This window comes from Callithrix jacchus, chromosome 9 (assembly GCF_049354715.1).
Source record: "Callithrix jacchus isolate 240 chromosome 9, calJac240_pri, whole genome shotgun sequence".
NCBI lineage: Eukaryota > Metazoa > Chordata > Mammalia > Primates > Cebidae > Callithrix > Callithrix jacchus.
In genome coordinates this window covers 82,956,751-82,979,548 of record NC_133510.1, presented here as the reverse complement: position 1 = coordinate 82,979,548, position 22,798 = coordinate 82,956,751, and the positions used below count along the sequence as shown (strand labels likewise).

General features: G+C 35.6%; 1 protein-coding gene across 5 annotated transcripts in view; it reads right to left on the bottom strand.

Annotated features, from left to right (window-relative positions):
- The window catches only part of OTOGL (otogelin like), a 207,807-nt gene that overhangs the window by 124,285 nt on the left and 60,724 nt on the right, over nt 1-22,798 (bottom strand). For all 5 annotated transcript variants that reach the window (XM_035257116.3, XM_078336974.1, XM_078336976.1 and 2 more), the window contains 13 exons: nt 21,256-21,362; nt 20,850-20,975; nt 19,617-19,725; nt 18,663-18,709; nt 17,969-18,114; nt 16,727-16,850; nt 15,222-15,399; nt 10,799-10,923; nt 7,891-8,100; nt 6,532-6,697; nt 5,821-5,895; nt 3,306-3,358; nt 1,228-1,390 (listed from right to left, as the gene is read on the bottom strand). In XM_035257116.3, coding sequence (XP_035113007.2) covers nt 1,228-1,390; nt 3,306-3,358; nt 5,821-5,895; nt 6,532-6,697; nt 7,891-8,100; nt 10,799-10,923; nt 15,222-15,399; nt 16,727-16,850; nt 17,969-18,114; nt 18,663-18,709; nt 19,617-19,725; nt 20,850-20,975; nt 21,256-21,362 — 1,629 coding nt within the window. The remainder of the gene's footprint in view (nt 1-1,227; nt 1,391-3,305; nt 3,359-5,820; nt 5,896-6,531; nt 6,698-7,890; nt 8,101-10,798; nt 10,924-15,221; nt 15,400-16,726; nt 16,851-17,968; nt 18,115-18,662; nt 18,710-19,616; nt 19,726-20,849; nt 20,976-21,255; nt 21,363-22,798) is intronic.

Genomic DNA, 22,798 nt, shown 5'->3' with positions numbered 1-22,798 from the left:
AAAACAAAATTAGGAAGTGGCTTTAATTAGCCATGCATTCCCAAGAGTCACAATGAAATCAAATAAATCAAACAATGTGGGTTTTAATTATTCTACCATAATAAAGGTTTTATTTCCCTTCTCCTTTTTACTAAACGTCTTGCTGGCTTATCTGCTCTATGGCCTAATTTCTACCTGTCTTTATTTTCCCAGGCACAGGCACTTGTTCTTTTGTGACCTTTTTTCTCTGCTTCCTATGCCCTTTCTTTCTAAATAGATTAATACCATTCCCAAGTTACTTGGCTCTTCAACCTATTCCAGACGGGGGCCATTTAGACAAATGCGAATTCTCCTGGGAAACAAACCACGAGACCTTGCTCTTCTTTGCTCCTCATTTATATGAGCTGATCCCAGGAATCCCTTTGTGTGAACATGTTCATTGAGAAAGAATGGATGACCTGTTTGCCTTAGGTGGCACTCCCTCTGCACTGCCTCTATTTCATTACCAGAAGAGGGAGGGCCAGGGAGGCCAGATTATATGTGCACCTGTGAGGAAGCCAATAGCCACCAGATTCTGTGTTTGTCTTTCACGTGCACTAGGTATTTCTGCAATGGAAGAAAATTTATGAAGATAAGAGTAGAATATGTTGCCACAAAATAGTGGCTCATATTTATTAAATACACACACACACACACACACACACACACACACACACCCCACATCTCGCAATGCCTAACTGAGGCTTAAAAGGAACTTGCATAAAAATCACTTCACTAACAGCTTCAGAGCTGGGATTTGAGCAGTGATATGTCTGAAGCCAGACCTCCCACTCTTACCCATGCCCTTTGTAGCCTTGATACACTATTTTCTTTAAGATAAAACAGTTGGCATCACTAGTACAACTTTACATCAACACCAGTAACTGCACAATACAATATTTTAAAACGTACTTGAAGAGTGTTTTGAATGAAGAGTGATTGTGTCACTTTCCCAAAATTGCAGTTTAATCAGGGGAGAAATTCCAAGTTCATCCAGAAATGAGTTTTCTCCTCAATTCAGTATATTACATTAATAATATTTCACAATGTTATATGAGCCAAGAAAAATAATTACAATAGTCTAGCTACCAACCCAGTTAACCACTAGTCAGAACAACAATTCTGGCTATTTCTGTAAATAATATTTTCAAGAGATTTTGTGCTTTCAGTCAAATCCTGAATGTTCTGTATTATGAAGAAGAGGCTTACCCTGGTGCACAAACACAGCCACTTATACAGGGTGAGGATGGGGCACAAGTGAAGTTCATGGCTAGGTTTGCACATGTAGTCTCACAGTTAATACCACCCGCTGGTAATTCAGGGTCAGGAAACCTGCAGTCGAAATACTCTTTTCCCGCTGGGCAGACGTGAACTTCAGATATAAGCACAGACAAAATGTCCTTAACTTGTATCTGCTCCATAGACAGATAATCATACTGCCATGTACTTGTTGTCAAAACAAAATTCACCATAAAATATTTTAAGAATTATGATTAGATAATGCTCTTACTCTTGATTTTTAGTTGATGAGCTTATAAATATTCCCTAGCCAAATTCCCTTTAGTCACTAAATATATTTATTCCAAACCTAATTAGAGTTTGAAAATCTTAGCTGCCTTCCATAAGACAGTAACTAACTAGAATATAATTTTCTGAAGTCAAGAAACAGGATATTTTTATTAATTCATACATATATAATCAATTTTAAGAATATATTATTTTTATTTTATTTTATTTTATTTTTTTGAGACGGAGTTTCGCTCGTTACCCAGGCTGGAGTGCAATGGCGCGATCTCGGCTCACCGCAATCTCCGCCTCCTGGGTTCAGCCAATTCTCCTGCCTCAGCCTCCCGAGTAGCTGGGATTACAGGCATGCGCCACCATGCCCAGCTAATGTTTTGTATTTGTAGTAGAGACGGGGTTTCACCATGTTGACCAGGATGGTCTCAATCTCTTCACCTCGTGATCCACCCGCCTCGGCCTCCCAAAGTGCTGGGATTACAGGCTTGAGCCACTGCGCCCGGCCAAGAATATATTATTAATTTTTATGCATAACATAAAAGCATTGTGGCTTTTATAAAGCCATAATAAACATATGATTCTTCTAAATCTTGCTTCAACTCGAGTCATTGTTTATATCAGTTCTCACTATACCACAGAAGTGCAGAAGTAGACATAATTATAGTCAAGACAGGGGCTCCATATTCTTCTAGAAAGCTTCTGGGCTCTTACAGATCAAATACATTTCCTCATTTGGGGCCAGAGGGATCAAATCCTGTGGGTTCCTCTGTGAGAAGGCTAGCTACCTGGGCTTCCCTTCACTGACTGTGAGTCACCCTGAATCAAATGGGACAGAGTCAGGATGGCTACTGAGTGTATGTGGTCCATAAACATGTCTTGTAAAGAAATCCTAGGCTTGTCTGAATCCTTGTAAAGTAAATTCAGGACACATACTTCAAAGCTCTTTAATAATAATATATACCAGGCCATTCAAATATAGAACAAAGCAGTAATAGCTCATAATTACTTTTATCAGCCTACACTCTTCCTGCCCATTAAAATCTATGAAAGTAAGTGTTTATTATGTGCCTAGAATTTGCCCATGGTAACTAGGAATTTGAGGCTCTTTATATGATGAAAATAAATAATATATAGAGTCCTAATATATAAGATCTTAGGAAAGATATTTAAATATAAAATGACATTCTGAAGGGATGACAGTAGATGTCATTTTACATGCCATGTTAAATTTATTGCTACTAGTCCTGGAGTTTTGCTACTCATAATGCAGCCCAGGAACCAGAAGTACTAATGTTATCTTGGCCACTGATAGAAATGTAGGATCTCAGGTGTCACCCCTTATCTAATGAAGCAGAATCTGCATTTTAACAAGATCCCCACATGTGCACACTAAAATCTGAGAAGTAGTGGTCTAGAGTAGAGTTTCCCAGTTTCTTTCCCACAGATGGGTTACAACAGGTGCCTAGATACATATCCCAAAAGTCCTTGAGGTGTCTGACGTGCTCCTGTGGAAGGCAGCATCCCTGGGTTGATTTGCTCCACCCCTTAGCTGACTTATATGTTCAAAGAAGACCATCCTAAAAATATTATAATTTTCAAGGTGGATAAAGCTGAGAAGCCCTGAAATGCCATGTTGAAAAACATTCCCAAGGCTATAACCATGCACATTGGGAAGGAGGGTTGTGAATGATTGATAACATCTGCCAGGAGTGGAGGCAGAATCAGAGGTGCAACCTCCTTCAGAAAAACATCTTTTGAGATCTTACCAGCAGAGGGCGTTGCTAATTCATCACATTGCACAGTCCCATTTGAACACTGGCTAGAAGTAAATAAATAGTTAATTTATGGAATCAAATCTGGTTTTTTTCCCCCCGAATTTCAACAACAATCTGATGTACAAGAATTGATTGAGTACATTATACAAATATTATTTTTCCCACAGAATTTTTTTTACAAGTGTTTAGCTTAGGTCCGATTTCAGGAGCACTATTTCAACACAACACGTTTTTATCAAACACGTATAAGTGTAGAGCATTGGGATAGGCATGGGAGATAAAACACAAAAATTCATAGTCTTTGCCATAATTTGTCTCGTATGAGGGGAAGAAACACAAATAAATAATGTATGCAGAGTGACACACGCAACATAGAAATATGTTAGGAGATAGAAGTAAAACAAAGAAAAATGTTTTTAAAATCTGTTGGCAACCAACATCAGGGAGTCAAAGGAAGTAAAGTCTGAACAGTTTTGAAGAGTGGATGGAGGTCAGCACACCTAAGGTAGGAAGGCTGTAACATTCAGTGGAAACATACAAAAACCATGAAGAAGTAAAGCAGCATTCTACGTAGCAAAGGGCAATGCAGGAAGGGACAGGCAGTGAAAATGGCAAAAGAGGCAGAGGCTAGCTCCTAGAAGATGCTAAGTAACATTGTGCCCCTGAGGTGAGCCATTGAAGACCTTAAGCAGAAAAGTGATGTGGTTGCTTTGAATCATTTCGGCAGTAGCATTGAAAATAGGGTGGAGTCACAGCTTCCTTGCAACTTAGATTCCAAAGTCAGGGTAAAAGGCAAGAGCCGCATATAGGCAAAATTAAACTTGACAATCCCTGAAGATAACATGACAGGAAACAACACATCAGTTCTCAATAACTCCAATACAGTTTTCCTTCAGCTTTGGACCAGATTATATGTCCCATATTTAAACCCAGATGAAGAAGCTGACTCATGTACAGGCCACATGACATGAAAAATATACTATGCACACTTGAACACTTGAATGACACTCAGAGTGTAATTCAGCACTGAGTCACCTCTAATTGAATTTGCTCACACTTTGAATGGCACAGAAGAACTGACACAGACAGGTCTCAGATCACACACCCAGGTCTTCCACATTACACTTATTCTGGGACAAAGGCTTTTAAAGAGAAATGACAAACAAAGTCACTATATTAAGTGAATTTTTCTTTTTCTCATTGAGGAGGGATGGTTACTTTGGTTTTGCTAAGTTTACATAGATTAACTATGTTAAATCCAAAGAGATATGACACCTCAGCAGAATGAAAGAGGGGAAACACCAGAGGCAAGAACCCCAGAGAGGAAGGTCCAGGGAAGAGTGAGACACACTAATTGCCAAAGCAATGAAGATGGAAAGGAAGAAATGACTTTTGACTACACGTAGAAAGTAAAATCCAAAGTTGTTAGGTATTTATTGATTAGGTGTTTTGAGCAGGAGGTAGAGTAAAAAATGACTCCCAAAGATCTGGCTTAGAAATCTGTGTGAATAGTAATACTGCCTACCACAGAAAGATCCAAGGGCTACTTGCCATTGTGTCTTGATGTGGAGTGAGAGGAAGAGAGGTAAAGATAAAGATAAAGGTAAATTGAGCATAATCTATATTCCGCTGTAAATACCAACACCAGCTGCAGAGCAAAGTAGGCAGGAGACAAGCACTGCAGAGCCAGGTTGACTGGGATTAACTCCCAGCTTTAGTATCAGGTTCCTGAGCCACCTGTATCCCATTTTCTTCACCTGTAAATCAGGATAAAGCAACATCGCCTATCTCTTAGGGTTATGGTAATAAGTATTTTAATAATAAATATTAAACACTTAAAATGCTGCCAGCACAAAAGAAGGTACACAGTAATGGTTAGATATTATTATTATTGTTGATGTTATTATTATCTACTATCTATTATTATCTGTGGGCACCTGTGGGGCAACTAAAAAAGGGAGGTTAGGAATTATATGGAAGCATGGACTGCTGCATGGACGTGCCTAGATTTTCAACAGAAAAGTTACAACCAGAATGAGTGTTATCCTATGATTAAGTGTTATCTTTCTCATATTGATGGCCCTGGGGAGGAGGCACACTTACTCTATTGCAGGACATTTTTCAAATCTATTTTGAAATTGCTTTTTTTGAGCTCACTCAGCAATACTGTAATATTTAAACACCTACTTCACCCCTAACTTCTAAGAACCAAAAATGATCAGACTTTCATTTCACTGTGAGATACTTAAATTCTTAACTCCCTTCTGCAGTTATGAGTACAAAACTTGGTTATTTCACTTTGAAATGTCATATATGCATGTGTTATATATATATGTGTTTGCACATATGTATACAATCATATATATGATTATAACATACTTTAAAATTACATTATTACCTTTATTTTTTAATTACAGAGGTCATATTTCAACTTATGGTTAGGGTTAAGAAATTATATTAACACATACATCGTTTGTGAAATATAATCCCCATCATCGAAACCTACCATAAGCCCGAGGGTGTGGGGATGAGCTCTCCAGGTTGATAAACACTGCCCCTATAATGACACCGGCAGTGGAATCTATAAGAAAAAAAAAGTAAATTAAATAGGATATAATTTTTTTCAAAAGCCACTAAAATTCAACCTGATCCTGTGGTCTCCACTGGTCACTGTAAGGCACACTCTGAGGTCTGCATGATTCTCCAAGACTGCATGCAGTCCTGTTACACAAATGGCAGAGCTGCTTAGACATGAAGCTTTGTATGGCTCCAGGTTTTGTTTTCTAAAATACAACTCACAAAACAGTGTTGTTTTACTCACAAGAAAAATCACTGAATGCAGTTCAGAGAAACATAACTGATATATCATTTAACACTGTGTATAAGACAAAAAGCTTTACTTCGTGTGTAAATTGAGAAATTTGTGAGTGCTGCAATATCAAAGTCCTGTTACTGAAGTTTGCCATGTGACAATGAAACATAAACCTTGTTATTAATTTGACTGTGGTAAAAACAAGCAGGAATACACTTCAAGATCAACCATCAGAGATTCCTTCGCTCTTTCTGTAGCTATTGATGAACATGTACAGGGTTTAAAAAAAGAAAAAGTAAAGACAGTAAGAAATATTTTTTCAAAAACTTCCCTTAAAGCTCATTTAGCCCATAAGAAGAAAAAGCAATTGAAACAGGATGCTGCCAACCTGTTTCTGTGACTTACATGGGTACACAAAAGCTAAGAGTATCTTCATAGAATTTGCCTTCTGGACAGTTACAGCCTTCAGCACAGTCATCATTGCACTGCTCCGGGGATGAGAGAGAAATGCAGGAACGGAGGCAGAACGAGGAACAGCGATGGTACAGCATGCCCTTCTGGCACACCACAGCTAAGGACAAAGGAGCATTGCTTGAGAAAGATTCCCACAGCACATAGAAACATTTCATGCCTGCTTAGAAGTCTATGAGAGAAAATGAAAGCTGGTCCATTGCAAGCCAAGGAATTGGGAGAACCTTAACTTGGATGCTCAAAGAGGAACATCCTCAGTTGAAATAAAAGACTAAAGCAGGGGTTGGGAACCTCTTTCTGCAAAGGGCCAAATGGTAAATATTTTCAGCTTTGCAGATCACACAGTCTCTGTCACAACTACTCAACTCTGCCCTTGTAGCATAGAAGCAGCCATAGATGACACACAAACAAATGGACATGACTGTATTTCAATAAATTTTATTCACAAAAATGCAGGAGACCCAAGGGTTGAAGTTTGCCAACACCCAAACTGCAAGGCATTGGCTCATAGTATAGGAAGATGATAGAAAAAGTTCTCTAACTGCTGGGTCTGTGATTTAAAAGTTACCTCTAATAAATCAAAATCCAAGACTGACATCCTGCACAGATTTGGCAAATGAATGTATATTACTTTTATATTTACATTATTTTTATCTCATAAAGCCAAAATTGAGCAGATAACATCAATATCAGCCAATGATACCCCTGTAATAACTGGAAAAAGCTTTGTGAACCTGCTGAGGGAGTGAGGAGGTGGAGAGAGCGGTGCCCCAAGATGGGGTGGAGGAGGTGCTGGTAAAAATTAGTTAACAAAAAAATTATAAAACACACAAGGAAACAATCTACCATGAACAAAAATGGCAGACAAGATAACTGCGAAAATTAAAGCCCCAATAATTTTATAATAATTGCCTGTTGTATAACATCTATTTAAGTACAAATCAACTATACTACCATATTTCATAATCTTTTTCATACTTTCCAATATTTAGATATATTTCCATGACAAGAATTTTTCAAATGTTTTAAATTATTTCTGTTGCGTATTTCAAAACAGTTGCAATAATTTCATTTATTACAAAACTAGTCAAAAGTTATTGGTCTTATCCAACATATCTCCCATCTTAAGAAATTAAATATTTCATTTGTTTTTCATGTTTGTATATTATGAAAATATTTCAAATAACTTACATGCAATATTGACCTTTCATTTAAAAAATAAAAGCAGTCATTATAAACACAGAGGTCTCTAAGGTATTATCTGATAGTCTTTAGCTGTGCCATTGTACTCACCACAGAAAGAAATCTGAGCTCTAAAATCAATGGGAACACCGCGCTGGCTGCAGAGGTAGGCGTAATGGGCAAGAGCATTGCACAGGCAGGAGCTTCCACACTTGCATGCATCGTGGCGACATAGCTGATAGTACAACCCAGGGCTAATATAGATGTGGCAAGGAGCAAAGAGGTCCTGGTGGATGACATCGCAGTGTGCTGCATACCCAACTAACAGACAAAGAGCCCCATTAGCATCTTATTTAACAGTTCAGATCTTAGCCTTAAGTATCAAGTTCCAGAATATCAAAGCATTTCGCTTTCTTAGAAATATACTGTAGTGCATATTACTTTTAATATAAGAGTGAACAATTTCACCTTATACAGCTTTTGTTTGTTTTTTATCATATTGGTAACAGCACTTAATCTATATTCAACAGTCTTTTAGGGAAAAAAAATAGTGTATTGTACCTGAATAACATGAGTAACAGATGGATTGATAGAAGCAGTGGCCTCAATCATCCCATTGCATGAGGATCATCTAAGAAACCTACTATAAAGAATTGGGGAGTATTGGGAGGCTTATTTCCAAAGATCCACACATAATAAAGTGGTTCCAGATTGTGTTATGGCCAACTCTGTGTATTACACAATTGTCTAGGAAGAATGGGGAATCATCTCATTTCAACGGAGTCTCTGAAATGAATGGTAATGTGTCCGATGCCACACAGTCATTGAACTCAATGTCTGCGCAATGCACAGTGTACAATGTCCAGCAGATATTAGAAGCTCAACAATGTTTGATAAATAAATCTACAAATCCATGAATAAGTGAATAATTAATAGAAATTGGGGATTGGGGTATATACTAAAGGCCATAAGATATAACTATAAAATCACCTGGGCAGGGAAGGCATCTGTATAATCATTTCTTGAAATGTGTTGATTTTTCCCTTGAGAATGACTGATCAGATACAATCGTTTATCGAAGTAACCAAGTTTGACAAAACAACTGGATTCCATCTTTCTGAAAGAGGGAAGGTTTGTGGTTTCTTGATGTAGTGGACCTAGTTTGCATTGGTCTCCTAACAGGTAAAATTAATCAATCTTTCACTGTCGTTGTCTTTGAGAGACCAAAGAAGCTGTGGGAGATCAGTTTTTTTCACTACTAAGGAATTACACACAACTTATTTTGTGGAGTATATTACATACATTTATTATTGATAAGGAAACATAATTGTCAAGTATGATATTTTTGCTTTCACTATGTGCATGTATATAAAAACAAAGGACTGAAGCTATAGGAGGATACTGCTTACATATATATTCTTAGCGCCAATGATCCCGAAAGTGCAAAGTAATACACCAAAGAGGCCTAATAATTTGTAGACCAAAGTGTATTTCCACTGACATTAAGTTAGGGGTAACTAAAGAAGATCCTCATGAAAAAATATCCTTTAGAACCTAGATCAGAATTATTGACTTTGTCTATTTATTTTCCTTTCTTCAGGGCTCTTCCTCAATTTACACATTTGAATTTTTTTTAATTACAGCTGATGGCAAAGCTAAAAAGAAAACGCTAATATTAAATATATATATATATGACTGTATATAGCATGTGCCTGGTTAAGGGTGCATGTGGGGAGGTTAGTGTGGGTAGTTCACATGATTATTTTCAAACTAAAGACAAATATCTCAAAATATAAATAGCTTATATATCCAGTTTGATATTTCAGTTTCCATTATAAGATCATCACATATATATAGAAGACATGGGGCATGGGAAGAAAAGTGATAGAAAATAGAGCAAAATGGCATATAATAAAGTAGATAACTAAAGAAATGATCACAGGGAAACCGATTTATCAATTGAGCTCTACTTCAATTTCACATTACTAAAAAATAAAGTTGCTGCAATATTGAGGAGGAAACCAAAAAAGAAACAAACCAAACAAGAGTAGTTGAAGGAGGAGGAATAAATTAGTTGAAAGTTGGGAACAGATGGAGGAAGGTATTGTTAAATGGGAGTGAGATGTAAAGTAGTCATTCATGAAACTAAAAAACTTTAGTCTTTTCCTGTTATTATAGATAAGAAAAATGATCAAAGAGGTTAACAATCTTCTTCAAGTTTAAAAGCTGACTTAGGCCGGGCGCGGTGGCTCACGCCTGTAATCCCAGCACTTTGGGAGGCCGAGGCGGTTGGATCATGAGGTCAAGAGATCGAGACCATCCCAGTCAACATGGTGAAACCCCGTCTCTACTAAAAATACAAAAAAAATTAGCTGGGCATGATGGCGCATGCCTATAATCCCAGCTACTAGGGAGGCTGAGGCAGGAGAATTGCCTGAACCCAGGAGGTGGAGGTTGTGGTGAGCCAAGATCGTGCCATTGCACTCCAGCCTGGGTAACAAGAGCGAAACTCCGTCTCAAAAAAAAAAAAAAAAGCTGTACTTTAGGTTCTGGGGTACATGTGCAGTTCATGCAGGATTGTTGCATAGGGACACATATGGCAATGTGGTTTGATGCCTCCATCCCCCCATCACCTACATCTGGCATTTCTTCCCATGTTATCCCTCCCCAACCTCCCCAAGACCCCCCACTGTTCCCTCCCTTGCCCCTCCTCCAACAGACCCCAGTGGGTGATGCTCCCCTCCCGTCCACAGGGATTTCTAAATACCTAAGAGAAGAAAAATTATGAATACAAAGTAGAAAATAAAAGCCATTCTCAGGTTTTAAAAAAACAACTTAGTGTACATGAAAAGGCATATGTAAAGGCATAAATCATATTAAGTAAAAAAAATACATGAGGAATGACATTGATTTTACCATAATGGAGAAAATCAGAATTTAAAATCACTATCTAATTTTCCAAACTTATAGTAAGACATAGAACTTTTCCCAAAGTTTACATGCAGAAAAGAAGACTTACTGTTTTGTTGATTGATGTTACAGGGATCCACCATTGGGACATGAACAGGTGCAAAACAAGTAGAAGAAACTCTCCATGCATTTGCATGAAGTTGTGGTGTACCTTCTATCATGCCTGATGGAGAACTAGAAAGCAAAGATAATGCTCGTCTTCGTGTATCTCTCATTCATTTGTTCATATCCTTCAAATACTTGAATAAGAGAATACTATTTTTTCAATTTTTCATAATGCTCAAGGAAATCTTAGAGCTTGAAACTTTCTTCTACCAGTTTAAAAAAAGTACAATGGCAGTAAGCTTCACATTACTGACATTTTACAATGTACCAAATTGCAGACGTACACGATTTTGTTTAATCTTCATCTCAGTCTTATAAGAAAAACATCATTTATCCCCATTTTACAGAGAAAGAAAAGCAGAAGTTCAGAGAAATGTTAAATTACACTAAGCTGATAAGTATCGAAGCCACGATTCAAACCCAGTTCTCCCTGACTTAACCATACACACACAACCAAAACTTTAGCATGTGTGTGGTTTAGGGTGCATGTGGGAAAGTTGGTGTGGGGTAGTTCACATGATTCTTTTCAAAGTAAAGACAAATATCTCAAAATATAAGTAGCCTATATATCCTATTCAATATTTCAGTTCCATTATGAGATCTGAAAGATCAAGATTCCTTCATGAAGCTGACCAGCCATATGAAAAAAATCTATCTTAAAAACTGTAACAGTGTTTAGGAGACAAACACTGCAATTCCACCCCCCACAGTCATTCAGTTGTATTGATTCATCAACCAACATTTATTAAGTGACAACGCCTATTGGACAATGTGCCAGACACTGTCAAAACTACTTAGCAATTCAGGCTGAACTAGGTCTCCTGCAGAAAGTTTTGACCACACCACAACCCTGATTGTGTTAATTGCTCCCATATGGCCAAGTAGAAAAGTAGGCATCTCAGCTTTCTCTAGTGTCCTCATAGATTAACTGTTTTCGTTGGAGCTGCTTACCAGTAACTGAGAGAGGACAAATAAAGGAGCAATGCAAGCCATTTCCTTGTCCCTACCATTTCACCCTTTTCTTCTTTTCTTATTCCTCAAAATCAAACTGTAAAGAACTACAACAAATACCCTAGTGCAAAATCTCATTTTGTTTATTTAAGAACACAGGGACTCAAAGTAATTGCATGATTTGCGCTAGCTCATTTCTTCTCCTTCTTTCCCCTTCCTTCTCTCTGCACTCCTCATAAGGACAACAAAATAGGTCAGGGTGATACATATAGTCAAGGTTTCAGTTCAAGGTAGAACTGACTTAGAGTTTGGTTCTTTTATTTCATTTAGTTTACCTTAAAACAATACATTTTAAAAATACGAGCTAAAATGTATTTTATTTATTTATTTAGACCTATTTATTGTCTTTCATTTTATAAAAACCTTTCAGCTCATCATAGTCAATTTACTATAATAAGGCATACAAAATATATTTTCAAGTAATTAATATTTTCTATTCCATTATGTCTGCATATTCACATTAACCTTCATGAAGAAAGAATTTTAACTACTTAAGTTGGAAAGCTTAACACTGTTCACAAGTTATCTCTGACTCTGAAAGATCATGCTGCACTCTTATCACGCCTAAATGTTTATACATGGCAGAGACTGGTGCCTTAGAAAGAGGCAGGCAGATCTGCCGTCTCTTAAACATTGACTGCTGACCCATTCTGACAAACAAAGAAGAGAAAGCAGGATTAATGTCTTTTCTGAACCTCATAGCCAAACCACTTAATATAGTTTCTGTTTCTCAAATGTGGTGAAGACATCAATATTTTGACCTACAAATAAATAAAACAAAAAACTGAATTACCTAAAAACAAAGCACAGGAAGACAAGGAGACAAGATACAAGAAATTAAAATTTTTAAAATTTGAAATGCCAGTTCCTTTTGCCCATCCAAACTATCTTCCTGATGCCCCATTAAACATTCCACCTCAGTTCAATTAACTGTCCATTCTGTGTAAGGTTCTATGCTAGTTCCTAAGAATACAAAGGCAAAGCACACGACTTTTAGTCTCAAAGCCATCACAGATAAACAAGACAAGAAACCAGACAGATAAACAATAAATTTTCATAGATAAGGCATTATCAGATTTAACTTTGTGTGTGTGAGATATGAATCAGCTTTTTGGGGCAAATAATGTATGAACTGGGGTTAACAAAAATGGGAAGTCACAAGAAAGATGAGGAGCAGGGTTCTGAGAACTCAAGCAGGCAGAAGAGTATGTGCAAGAGTGTTTTTCAAAAAGCACATATGTTTATTGCAGCACTATTTACAATAGCAAACACTTGGAACCAACCCAAATGGCCATGAATGATAGACTGGATAAAGAAAATGTAGCACATATACACCATGGAATACTATGCAGCCATAAAAAAGAATGAGTTCATGCCTTTTGCAGGGACATGTATGAAGCTGAAAACAATCATTCTCAGCAAACTAATCCAGGAATGGAAAACTAAACATTGCATGTTCTTACTCATAAGTGGGAGTTGAACAATGAGAATACATGGACACAGGGAGGGGAACATCACACACCAGGGCCTATCGAGTGGTGGGGGGCTAGGGGAGTGAGAGCATTGGGACAAATAACTAATACATGTGGGGCTTAAAACCTAGATGGTGGGTGGATAGGTGCAGCAAACCAACACGGCACATGTATACCTATGTAACAAACCTGCATGTTCAGCACATGTATCCCAGAACTTAACATAAAATTAAAAAAAATAATAATCATTAATTTAATTTAATTTAAAAAAGAAAACAGTATTTGAAGAGTGGCTTCTCCATGAAATGTCCTCTGGCTGCCTAGCCCACAATGACCTGTTCTAACCCTCTATCATTCTTCTAGCCATAACAACAAAGCCCAACACTTAATTTTAGAATCACCTCTCTCCCTATATATATATATATCTAATATATATAATATTAATATATTATATTATACATCATATATAATATATTTTATATATAATATATTAAATATATATTATATTATATATTAAATATTTAGTGTTAAGCAAGAATCAATCAACTACATATATATAATATATATATTTAAATTAAAATATATTTAAAATTAAATTAATAAATTATATTTAAATTAAATATAATAAATTAAAATATTGCATATTTGAATTAAATTAATAAATTATATTTAAATTAAATATAATAAATTAAAATATTGTATTTAAATTAAATTAAATATACATATTTAAATTAAATTAAATATACATATATATGTAGTTGATTGATCCTTGCCTAACACTAAATATTCATTTTTAAACTATCTTTAAAATTAAGGTATAGTTAACAAAAATTGAATGCATTTACAGAGTACAATATGATGTTCTGAGGTATACATTGTGAAAAGGTTAAATCAAGCTAATGAACATGTCCATCATCTCATGTTCTTATTTTTTGTTATGAGAGCATTTAAAATCTACTCTCCTAGCAATTTTCAAGTACACATTACATCAACTATGTCATCATATAATTAATGGATCTCAAAAGATCTCTCAAACTTACACATCCTGTCTAGCTGACAGTTTGTACCCTTTGACCAACATCTTCCCACACTCCCACCCCACCCCTATCCCTGGCAAACACCATTCTATAATACTTTGCTTCTGTGATTTCAATTATTTTAGATTACACATATTTCTTAAAGGCTGTTATCCTCTCTTGATCTGCAACACAAAGCTCTGTGAGGATAACCATGGCCTACTGCTTAAATCGTTCCCATTGTGCTTTTAGCATGATAACAGGTGCACAAAGCATTTACACTAAATTATAAACTGCTTCTTTTCACACATAGGTGAAGAGTACCTGGTCAATATGAGGGGTACAAATATATGTTATTGCTTCTCTTACAATGAAACACCAACAATCACAAAATCTAATGAGATAACAAAATGTTGCTTTAGAGATATTATTGATACCAAATGATATCAATATTTATAGAGTATCATTTACTACCCCTAATACATAATGATATTGAGTTTTATTTTTTAGGAAGCAGTGTTTCAAAAATAAAATACTGTTAAGGTTGATAGGTGGCAGAGAAGAGAATAGCAGGGAGCAGTGAGCATAGCTGAGCCACACTGCTGAAATCCAAAACCCAGCTCCACTGCATGTGAGCTAAGTGACCTTGAATGATTTATTTGCCACTTTGAGGCCTTGGTTAGTTTCTTATCTATAAAATAAACATATTAATCAGAGACTGCTTTTTATTTTAAATGTGATGATCCATGTGAATCTCTTGGAATAATGACAACTAAGCTATTCTTAGTAAAGTAAACACTTTAATGAATTTATATCCTTGAGATGACCAATCATTAAGTTATATTAACTATGCAGAAATCATACTTACAGAAAGTCATCCCTTATGTTCCCATTAAAAGTTCCACACAGACCTAATGTTCTTCTTTTCCATGCGCTATTGAGCTGAATATAAATTCTTTCCCCGTCTATAGCAAACAGAATCTTTAAACCAAATGTGGTTCTTAGAAGTATAAATAAGGATGACAGAGTTTGAATTTCAACAATACCTGCAGGAGAAGAACATATGTAAATGAGCTTTGACATTCCTAGATGGTGTTCTGAAAGAGCACACCACCAGGACTCTCCTCCCCAGACACAAGGGAAGCAGGGGAGGCAGGCTAGCGGTTCCTGCCTGTGCTTCAGGGCCAACTGTTGCCATCTATGGCTGCTTTTTTTTTCTCCTATTCCTCTGCTTTTCTTCCTCCTTCCTGGTCTTCAGCAAACATTTTAAATAGTTTTTCAGGTCAACACGTAATTTCAGTCTACAAGCATCTCACAAGTAAGGAGGCAGTCCTTAGATATTTGAAATCCAACTCATTATCAAGTTCAGACTTTTGTCCTAAATGTTTTTTCAATCTGTCTTCTTCTCTCCACCTCTATTGTCACTGCCTTAGGTCACCTCCCCCTCATTCCTCACATGCCCTACTTTTATGACATCCTAACTGTTGTACATGTTTCCTATCTAGCATCTCTCAAAGTCACTTCTACACTGTTGTCATAATGATCTACCAAAAAAACTCCTTAAAACTCACCATTTATTTGGTTGAACCATATGAGATTGCCCTCTTTGTACATAAAAATGGTCAAAAATGACAATTTCATATTTGTTTCATATCAAATTCAACTTCCCTAGCTGGACACCTGAGTAGCGTGAGCATGTAGTTTGTAAGATAAATCAGGACATTTCTGAGAGTGAGAGTTTTAACAGCCAAGCTGGAATGCAGGCATGAACAGGACCTGCCCCAGAAATCCACAATGTAAAATGCCTCCTACACAAGCCCTTCTAATCCTTATCCATGTCCAGACATTCTCCTTTACCCTCTCTCTGCTGTAACAATACCAATCTAGTTCTATTTCCCTCAAACTATGCTGCAAAATTCACCACCACCTTGATCTGCATTAAACAAGTTCCCCATCCCTTCAACCTGGCAATTCCTCACTCTTAAATGCTCAATGAGACAATTGTACAATCATCGCTTTCAGAAAACATTCCTGACTATTTTAGTACACCCCTTTCCAGGGCTGAGTGAGCTGCACCACATTTAGACTCCCAAAGTCTTTATGTGTATCTTTGAGTTTATCACATTTTATTGTAAGTGGCTGTCTATTGCTCGTCTCTCTTCCCTTCCAAAATCTAGGTCACTTGAGGTAAACACTAGGTCCCATAAACATCATCATCTTCACTATCTGTAGTTGATGACTTGTGACACACAGGAACTCAACAGGTATAGGTAGTCAGCCTAACATTAGAAGAAGATCCCATTTTGTTTGTGTGTGTTGTTGGGGTTTTTTTTGGTAATCTAAAGAAAGTACATCATTAGCATTGTTTCTTACCATTCAGGTTGAAGCCTTGGTTAGGACTAGTGAGAATTTGTCCTCCCCTACCAAGGGTCACTTGTTTGTTAAAATCATCCTCCAGAATCAGAGTTATAGACTGAAGGCAGACTAAGCCGAGATTCTGCATAAAAACCAAATTGCCAATGAAAGGAATGGAAGAGAGAGCCATAGAAAGTCATAGGAAGACAGAGAGGGAGAAAGGGAGAAAGAGAGAGGAGAGAAAATAAAAGAAAGAGAAGGCATGTAAATTAGAATTTCTGATGTTAAAAGGCTTGAATATAAGTAATGTAATAAAGTAGTTGTTACATAACCCATTTTATGTAGCCCCATTCCTAATAAAATATAACTTTATATAGTACATTAAATATATCATGTATATACATACATTTTACTTAGAACATTAAATTAAAGTGATTCAGTAAAGTACCAATAATTATGTTTTCCACAGTATGTAAAGTACCTCTCTAAATTCATTTAACTGGCATATTAGACATAAAAAGTCAATAAAGCAAAGAACTAAGAGAATTAGACTTCTACATAGAAAGCTAATTCAGATTCTAATATATTACAAAGAAAAAATAAAACTGGAAAAAAGCATATAAAGCAATTCAGAATTTTCACTGGAAATAATTATTTTCTATTAGAATAAAACTAGAAAATTAACTATTTTGGCAAAATTTTGACTGCTTGCTTAAAAAATATGAATGAAAGATTATGATTTCTTTGTTTAGAAATTATTTGTGAGTTTATAATTTCAAGAAATGATCTAAATAAATAAATATTCCAATATGTTAAGAAATTCACCATATCTGTTTAAAATGCTACGAAACAAGTTTAAAACTGTCAAAAATAATCTCTTTAAAATAGCTAGGTTGAAGTAAACAAAAAACGTAGTTCCATTATACAACCATGCATAAAATGTTCAAAAACCTATACACACAAACGCTATTTTTTTAAAAAGAAAATGCAATTAAATATATAGTATTTAGTCTAAGACATACTTGCTTTCACAATTTAATATTTCTGAATTTAAGATGCCTCATGTAACCAATGGTATGTCATAGAATAATTATCAACACTTATTTCTAATATGTAGAATGATGTATCTTAATAATCAATGTTATCTTAATTTTAAAGAAAATAGCTATATCCATTCATGTTACCATTCTTAGTCTGAAATGAAGTTTAAGTAAAAATCAATGAATCCATATTCCTCTGGTCATTTTGAAATGTTCTTACCTGCTCACAAGGAGCTTTCTGTAAAGTAATTGTGAATTTATCTTTTCCAGTTCCTTTCACGAGGATGTATTGGCACATGCCAATAAAAGAATAATGTCGACCATCAAAAGTTGTAAAGTGAGAATCACCTACAACTGAACATTGAACTATCAAAAAAAAAAAAAAAAAAAAAGGAGGAGGAGGACAGGAAGAAGAGCAGGAGGAGGATGAGAGGAGAAGGAGGAAGAAGAGGAAGAGGAAGAAGCAAGAAAGAACAAGAAGAGAAAATGAAGTTAGAGGAAGAGAGAGAAGAGGATGATATGATTAGGTTAATCCTTTAAAAGCAGATCAACTTAGGGTAAATACTCATGCATCGAAAATTTGAACATTTGTGTTGTGTTTAAAATTTACTGGTTTGACAAACTTTCTAGACTAAATTACATTACTTCATTTAATTTAATGCTTATAAAATGATATTTATCCACATACTTTTTAAGATTTTACAATATTTATACTATTTTAATAAAGTTTTACCAAAGTTTCCCACTCAACACTATCACTTATTTAATTTTCCTTGTATCCTCTGAGTAACTGCATTTACAGATTATTATAGCCCTTGCTATACATGAGATGTCTTCATAAAAATCAGTGCTATCCTTCTCCCCAATCTAAAGAAATTTGAAACATTCTCTATAAAAACATTTTAAAAGATTACCTGGACAGTCATGCTCAGTGCAGTTCCAAACTCCACCCAAACACACACTAAAAGAAATTATAAAAATATTGATCCATTGGCATAAAAAATCTGTAATGTTTATATCAATGTATTGATGAATGTACCAAAATATATCATGTTTGCAGGTTCAGAATAATCTGATTTAAAAAACATCTCTGCAAAAGTTCTAATGAACTGGTAATTTTGGGCTGGTTAGCACCTAAATTATTATCTCATATGTCATATGTAAAAATCACGGACTTTGATGAAGATCAATAGATACTAAAAAGAGAGAAGAGATGTCCTCTTACATAAGATAAATTCTACCTTCCACCCTCACAAAAGTGTGAGTTTTAGAGGACAAATGTAGAGTCCCTGTAAAATGGAAACAGAATCAGCATCTGAGAACATGATTCGTTATCCCATTACATTTCAGTTATATACACTGCCACCAAAGGGGAAAGTGTCTGATGTTATTTAGACTTCTGGTTTTTTTTTAGGACTATCCTGCAGAGATTCCATGTTTGCCAACGGTGTTAGTTAGCAAATTTAATATGGAATTCTAAATATTTCTAATCATGGACCAAAAATTGGTCATCTGGGAGTCATGTGTTACAGTATGTAATAGAGAAACCCAGAAGCACCATCAAGTTCTAAAAGTCTGTGCAAATTAGTGATTAAAAATGATTTTTTAAAAAAAGCAACAGACTCATCATATGGATATAAGATATTATATCCATGGTAATATAGAATTACCAAGGTAACTGATAAGAATTATATCATAAAAGGAAATATAGATGTCCCTTTCCTAAAGAGTTTAAATAAAATGCAAGTTTTGTGTTGGAATTTGGGGAAGCAAGTTAGTAATGAGTATATTCCTTTAAACATCTGTCATGGTAAAGTTGTCAACTAGCCAAGTAGCCAGAAGTAATTGGCTGTACATTGGTCACATACCATTCAGTACATTCTTGTTCAATTTTTGAACCAACTGAATAAGCTAATCCATGAAAACCGCATGGGCAATTTTCCAAGGAGATGCAAGTCCCATTCTCCATTATAAGGCCTGTTTGAGAAGAAATAAATGTCAAAATTTCAAAAGAAATATTTATGAGGCTAACAAACATATGAAAAAATGCTCATCATCACTGATTATTAGAGAAATGCAAATCAAAACCACATTGAGATACCACCTCAGGCCAGTTAGAATGGTGAACATTAAAAAATATTGAGACAACAGATGGTGGAGAGGATGTGGAAAAATAGGAACACTTTTACACTGTTGGTGGGAGTGTAAATTAATTCAACGTTTGTGGAAGACAGTGTGGCGATTCCTCAAAGACCTAGAAATAGAAATTCCATTTGACCCAGCAATCCCATTACTGGGTATGTACCCAAAGGATTACAAATTGTTTTATTATAGACACATGCACATGTATATTTATTACAGCACTTTTTACAATAGCAAAGACCTGGAACCAACCCAAATGCCCATCAATGATAGACTGGACAAGAAAATGTGGCACATATACACTACAGAATACTATGCAGTCATAAAAAATGATGAGTTCATGTAGTTTGTAGGGACATAGATGAATCTGGAAACCATCATTCTCAGCAAACTGACACAGAACAGAAAATCAAACACCACATGCTCTCACTCACAGGTGGGTGTTGAACAATGAGAACACATGGACACAGGGAGGGGAGCATCACACACTAGGGTCTGTTGGGGAACTAGGGACTAGGGGAGGAACAGCAGGGGTTGGGGAGGTTGGGGAGAAATAACATGGGGAGAAATGCCAGATATAGGTGACAGGGGGATGGAGGCAGCAAACCACATTGCCATGTATGTACCTATGCAACAAGCCTGCAAGATCTGCACATGTACCCCAGAAAACTTAAAGTACAATTGAAAAAAAAGTGAAGATATACAAATTGTTAAATATCATTCAATATTAATAGAACAAAAAATTTCTCATGGCTAACTTCAAAACTGTAGATTCCAAACTTCCTGGGAACTTTACAAAGTAATGAACCTTTTATCAATGAAAAGTAGCCTTTCTTCCTTGTCACTTCAAGGACCAAATTCTACAAGAACAGAAAATTGCAATAGGGCTAATGCGATCCTTAGGTCACTGGGTACTAGTTTCCATGAGTGCAGACTTGGTTTCTTCATGAAGCACTTACCATCTGGGCAGTAGCATCCATCAAGACAATGAAGATTGCTCCCAAGACATTGCTTCTCAAATGTGCAGGTTGGTGGACAACAACTGATACAATCCCGATGGACAAAGCTATCATCACATTTATCAGCTAAAATGGGAAAACAGGGGAGCTTAAGTCAATTTTATTAGCCTCTATTTCTTTTAAAAAATTATAATTTTATTTTTTACAAAAAAATGTGCAAAAAATAACTTTTAACTGCTAAAAAAAGTGCGTACTTCTTTCAAAAGTATGCAAGTTCACATATATAATTATATCAATAACAAATCTTTGAAATTCATTAGTATTAAGTAGTACAATAAGTTTTGAGTTCTAAAGTTAACCCAAAATTGGCAAAAGTACACAGGGCTTGAAAAATAACAAAACATACTGCAAGCTGGAAAGTCATCTCTCCAGTCTTGAATAGGGTAGCCAGCATGAGAACAGGCTCTAGCATACTCAGTGGCTGCTCGACAATAGGTTTCATCATCATCAGTTCTAGAAAGTGAAAAGACAGAGCCAGAATCACATAAGAAATACTCACAGAAACCATACCATTGAGGTCCTGATCCCTAGAAATGCTGAGTGCATGACTATTCCAATGTGAATCAATTTCAGCATATGTATCTTTCATAATATATCATTAAGTACAACAATGAGAAAACACATGAACATGGGTCCTCAGCTAATTAGGCCTAGATAAATAATCTTCATCAAAACATTTTAATAATTTCATCACTTTTCTTTTGAGTCAAAGGAATACTATAATGAAAAAGATTTATATTTTAATTATAACATTTTCCCCATAATTTGTGTATGTATTTTTTCACTCCCACACTAAACATTCTAGATCTTTTAGAATTTAATAAGTCCCATTAAAACAGATAAAATTCTATCACAACAAAAGCAATAAATATGAAAGCTGTTTCCAAAAGATCATACTCTGGATTGTCCACATACTAGAATAAAAACAATACAAATAATCTACAGTACTCGAAAGTATTTTAATGGTTCCTCAGCTATCTTTGCAAAAACATTCCAAAACATAGTATTCCATGGTATATATGTGCCACGTTTCTTTATCCAGTATATCATTGATAGGCATTTGGTGGGTTGCTTGAAAGAGTGAATAAATGGCATTTAAGATTTAAAAGTGGATTTTGAATTATTTCAAGTTTTGATTACTAAAGCTAATTATTTTTATAACATTGCCAAAACTAAATAATCTTTAATTGTTTTCTTATAATCTCTTCAGGAGCTTCCCCCCAAAATAATTTCTTATTAGAGCTCTGCCAATTCCCAAAGCAGATTAAAAAGGCACTCATCAAGTAAGCAGACCAAGGTAAAGGGCTTGTTTTTCAACCCAATTCAAACTCAGAATTGAATAGTTAAATATCTTGGAAGATAATGATCTTAAGAATGCTGCATTTTGTGAGCCTTAACATTTTCAGTGTCACATTGTAAAAGCCACCATCTCAAATTGCCCTTATCCTGTGTTACTGTAATGGGAGTCATGCAGCTTATCTAGTCCAATTAACTGAGCTTAAGAAGGAAAAAAGAACTGAGTATATAAACTCCAGAGGCTCAGAAAATATTCTAAACCTACAAACAAGAAAAGTCTTTTCAAGAAACAGTATAGGCTAAAATTGCTGAATTCCTGGAAAGACATTGCATTTATGATTTACCTTCTAATATGTGCATTCTTTCCAACATTAATGGTGGTTTTAAAAATTAGCAAAGCAACTGAATATTGGTTTTCCAACCCAATGCAACTATTATTACAATACTCACCATTTCTTGTTTATGTTATTCTAGGAACCATGACAGGCACATTAATATGTGGCACCTCACAAAAACTCACAAGAATTGGGCAAGAAAGAAATTATTATCAAGAAAAAAATTACAATTTGCTAAGGGGAAAATAAGTTTTTTTT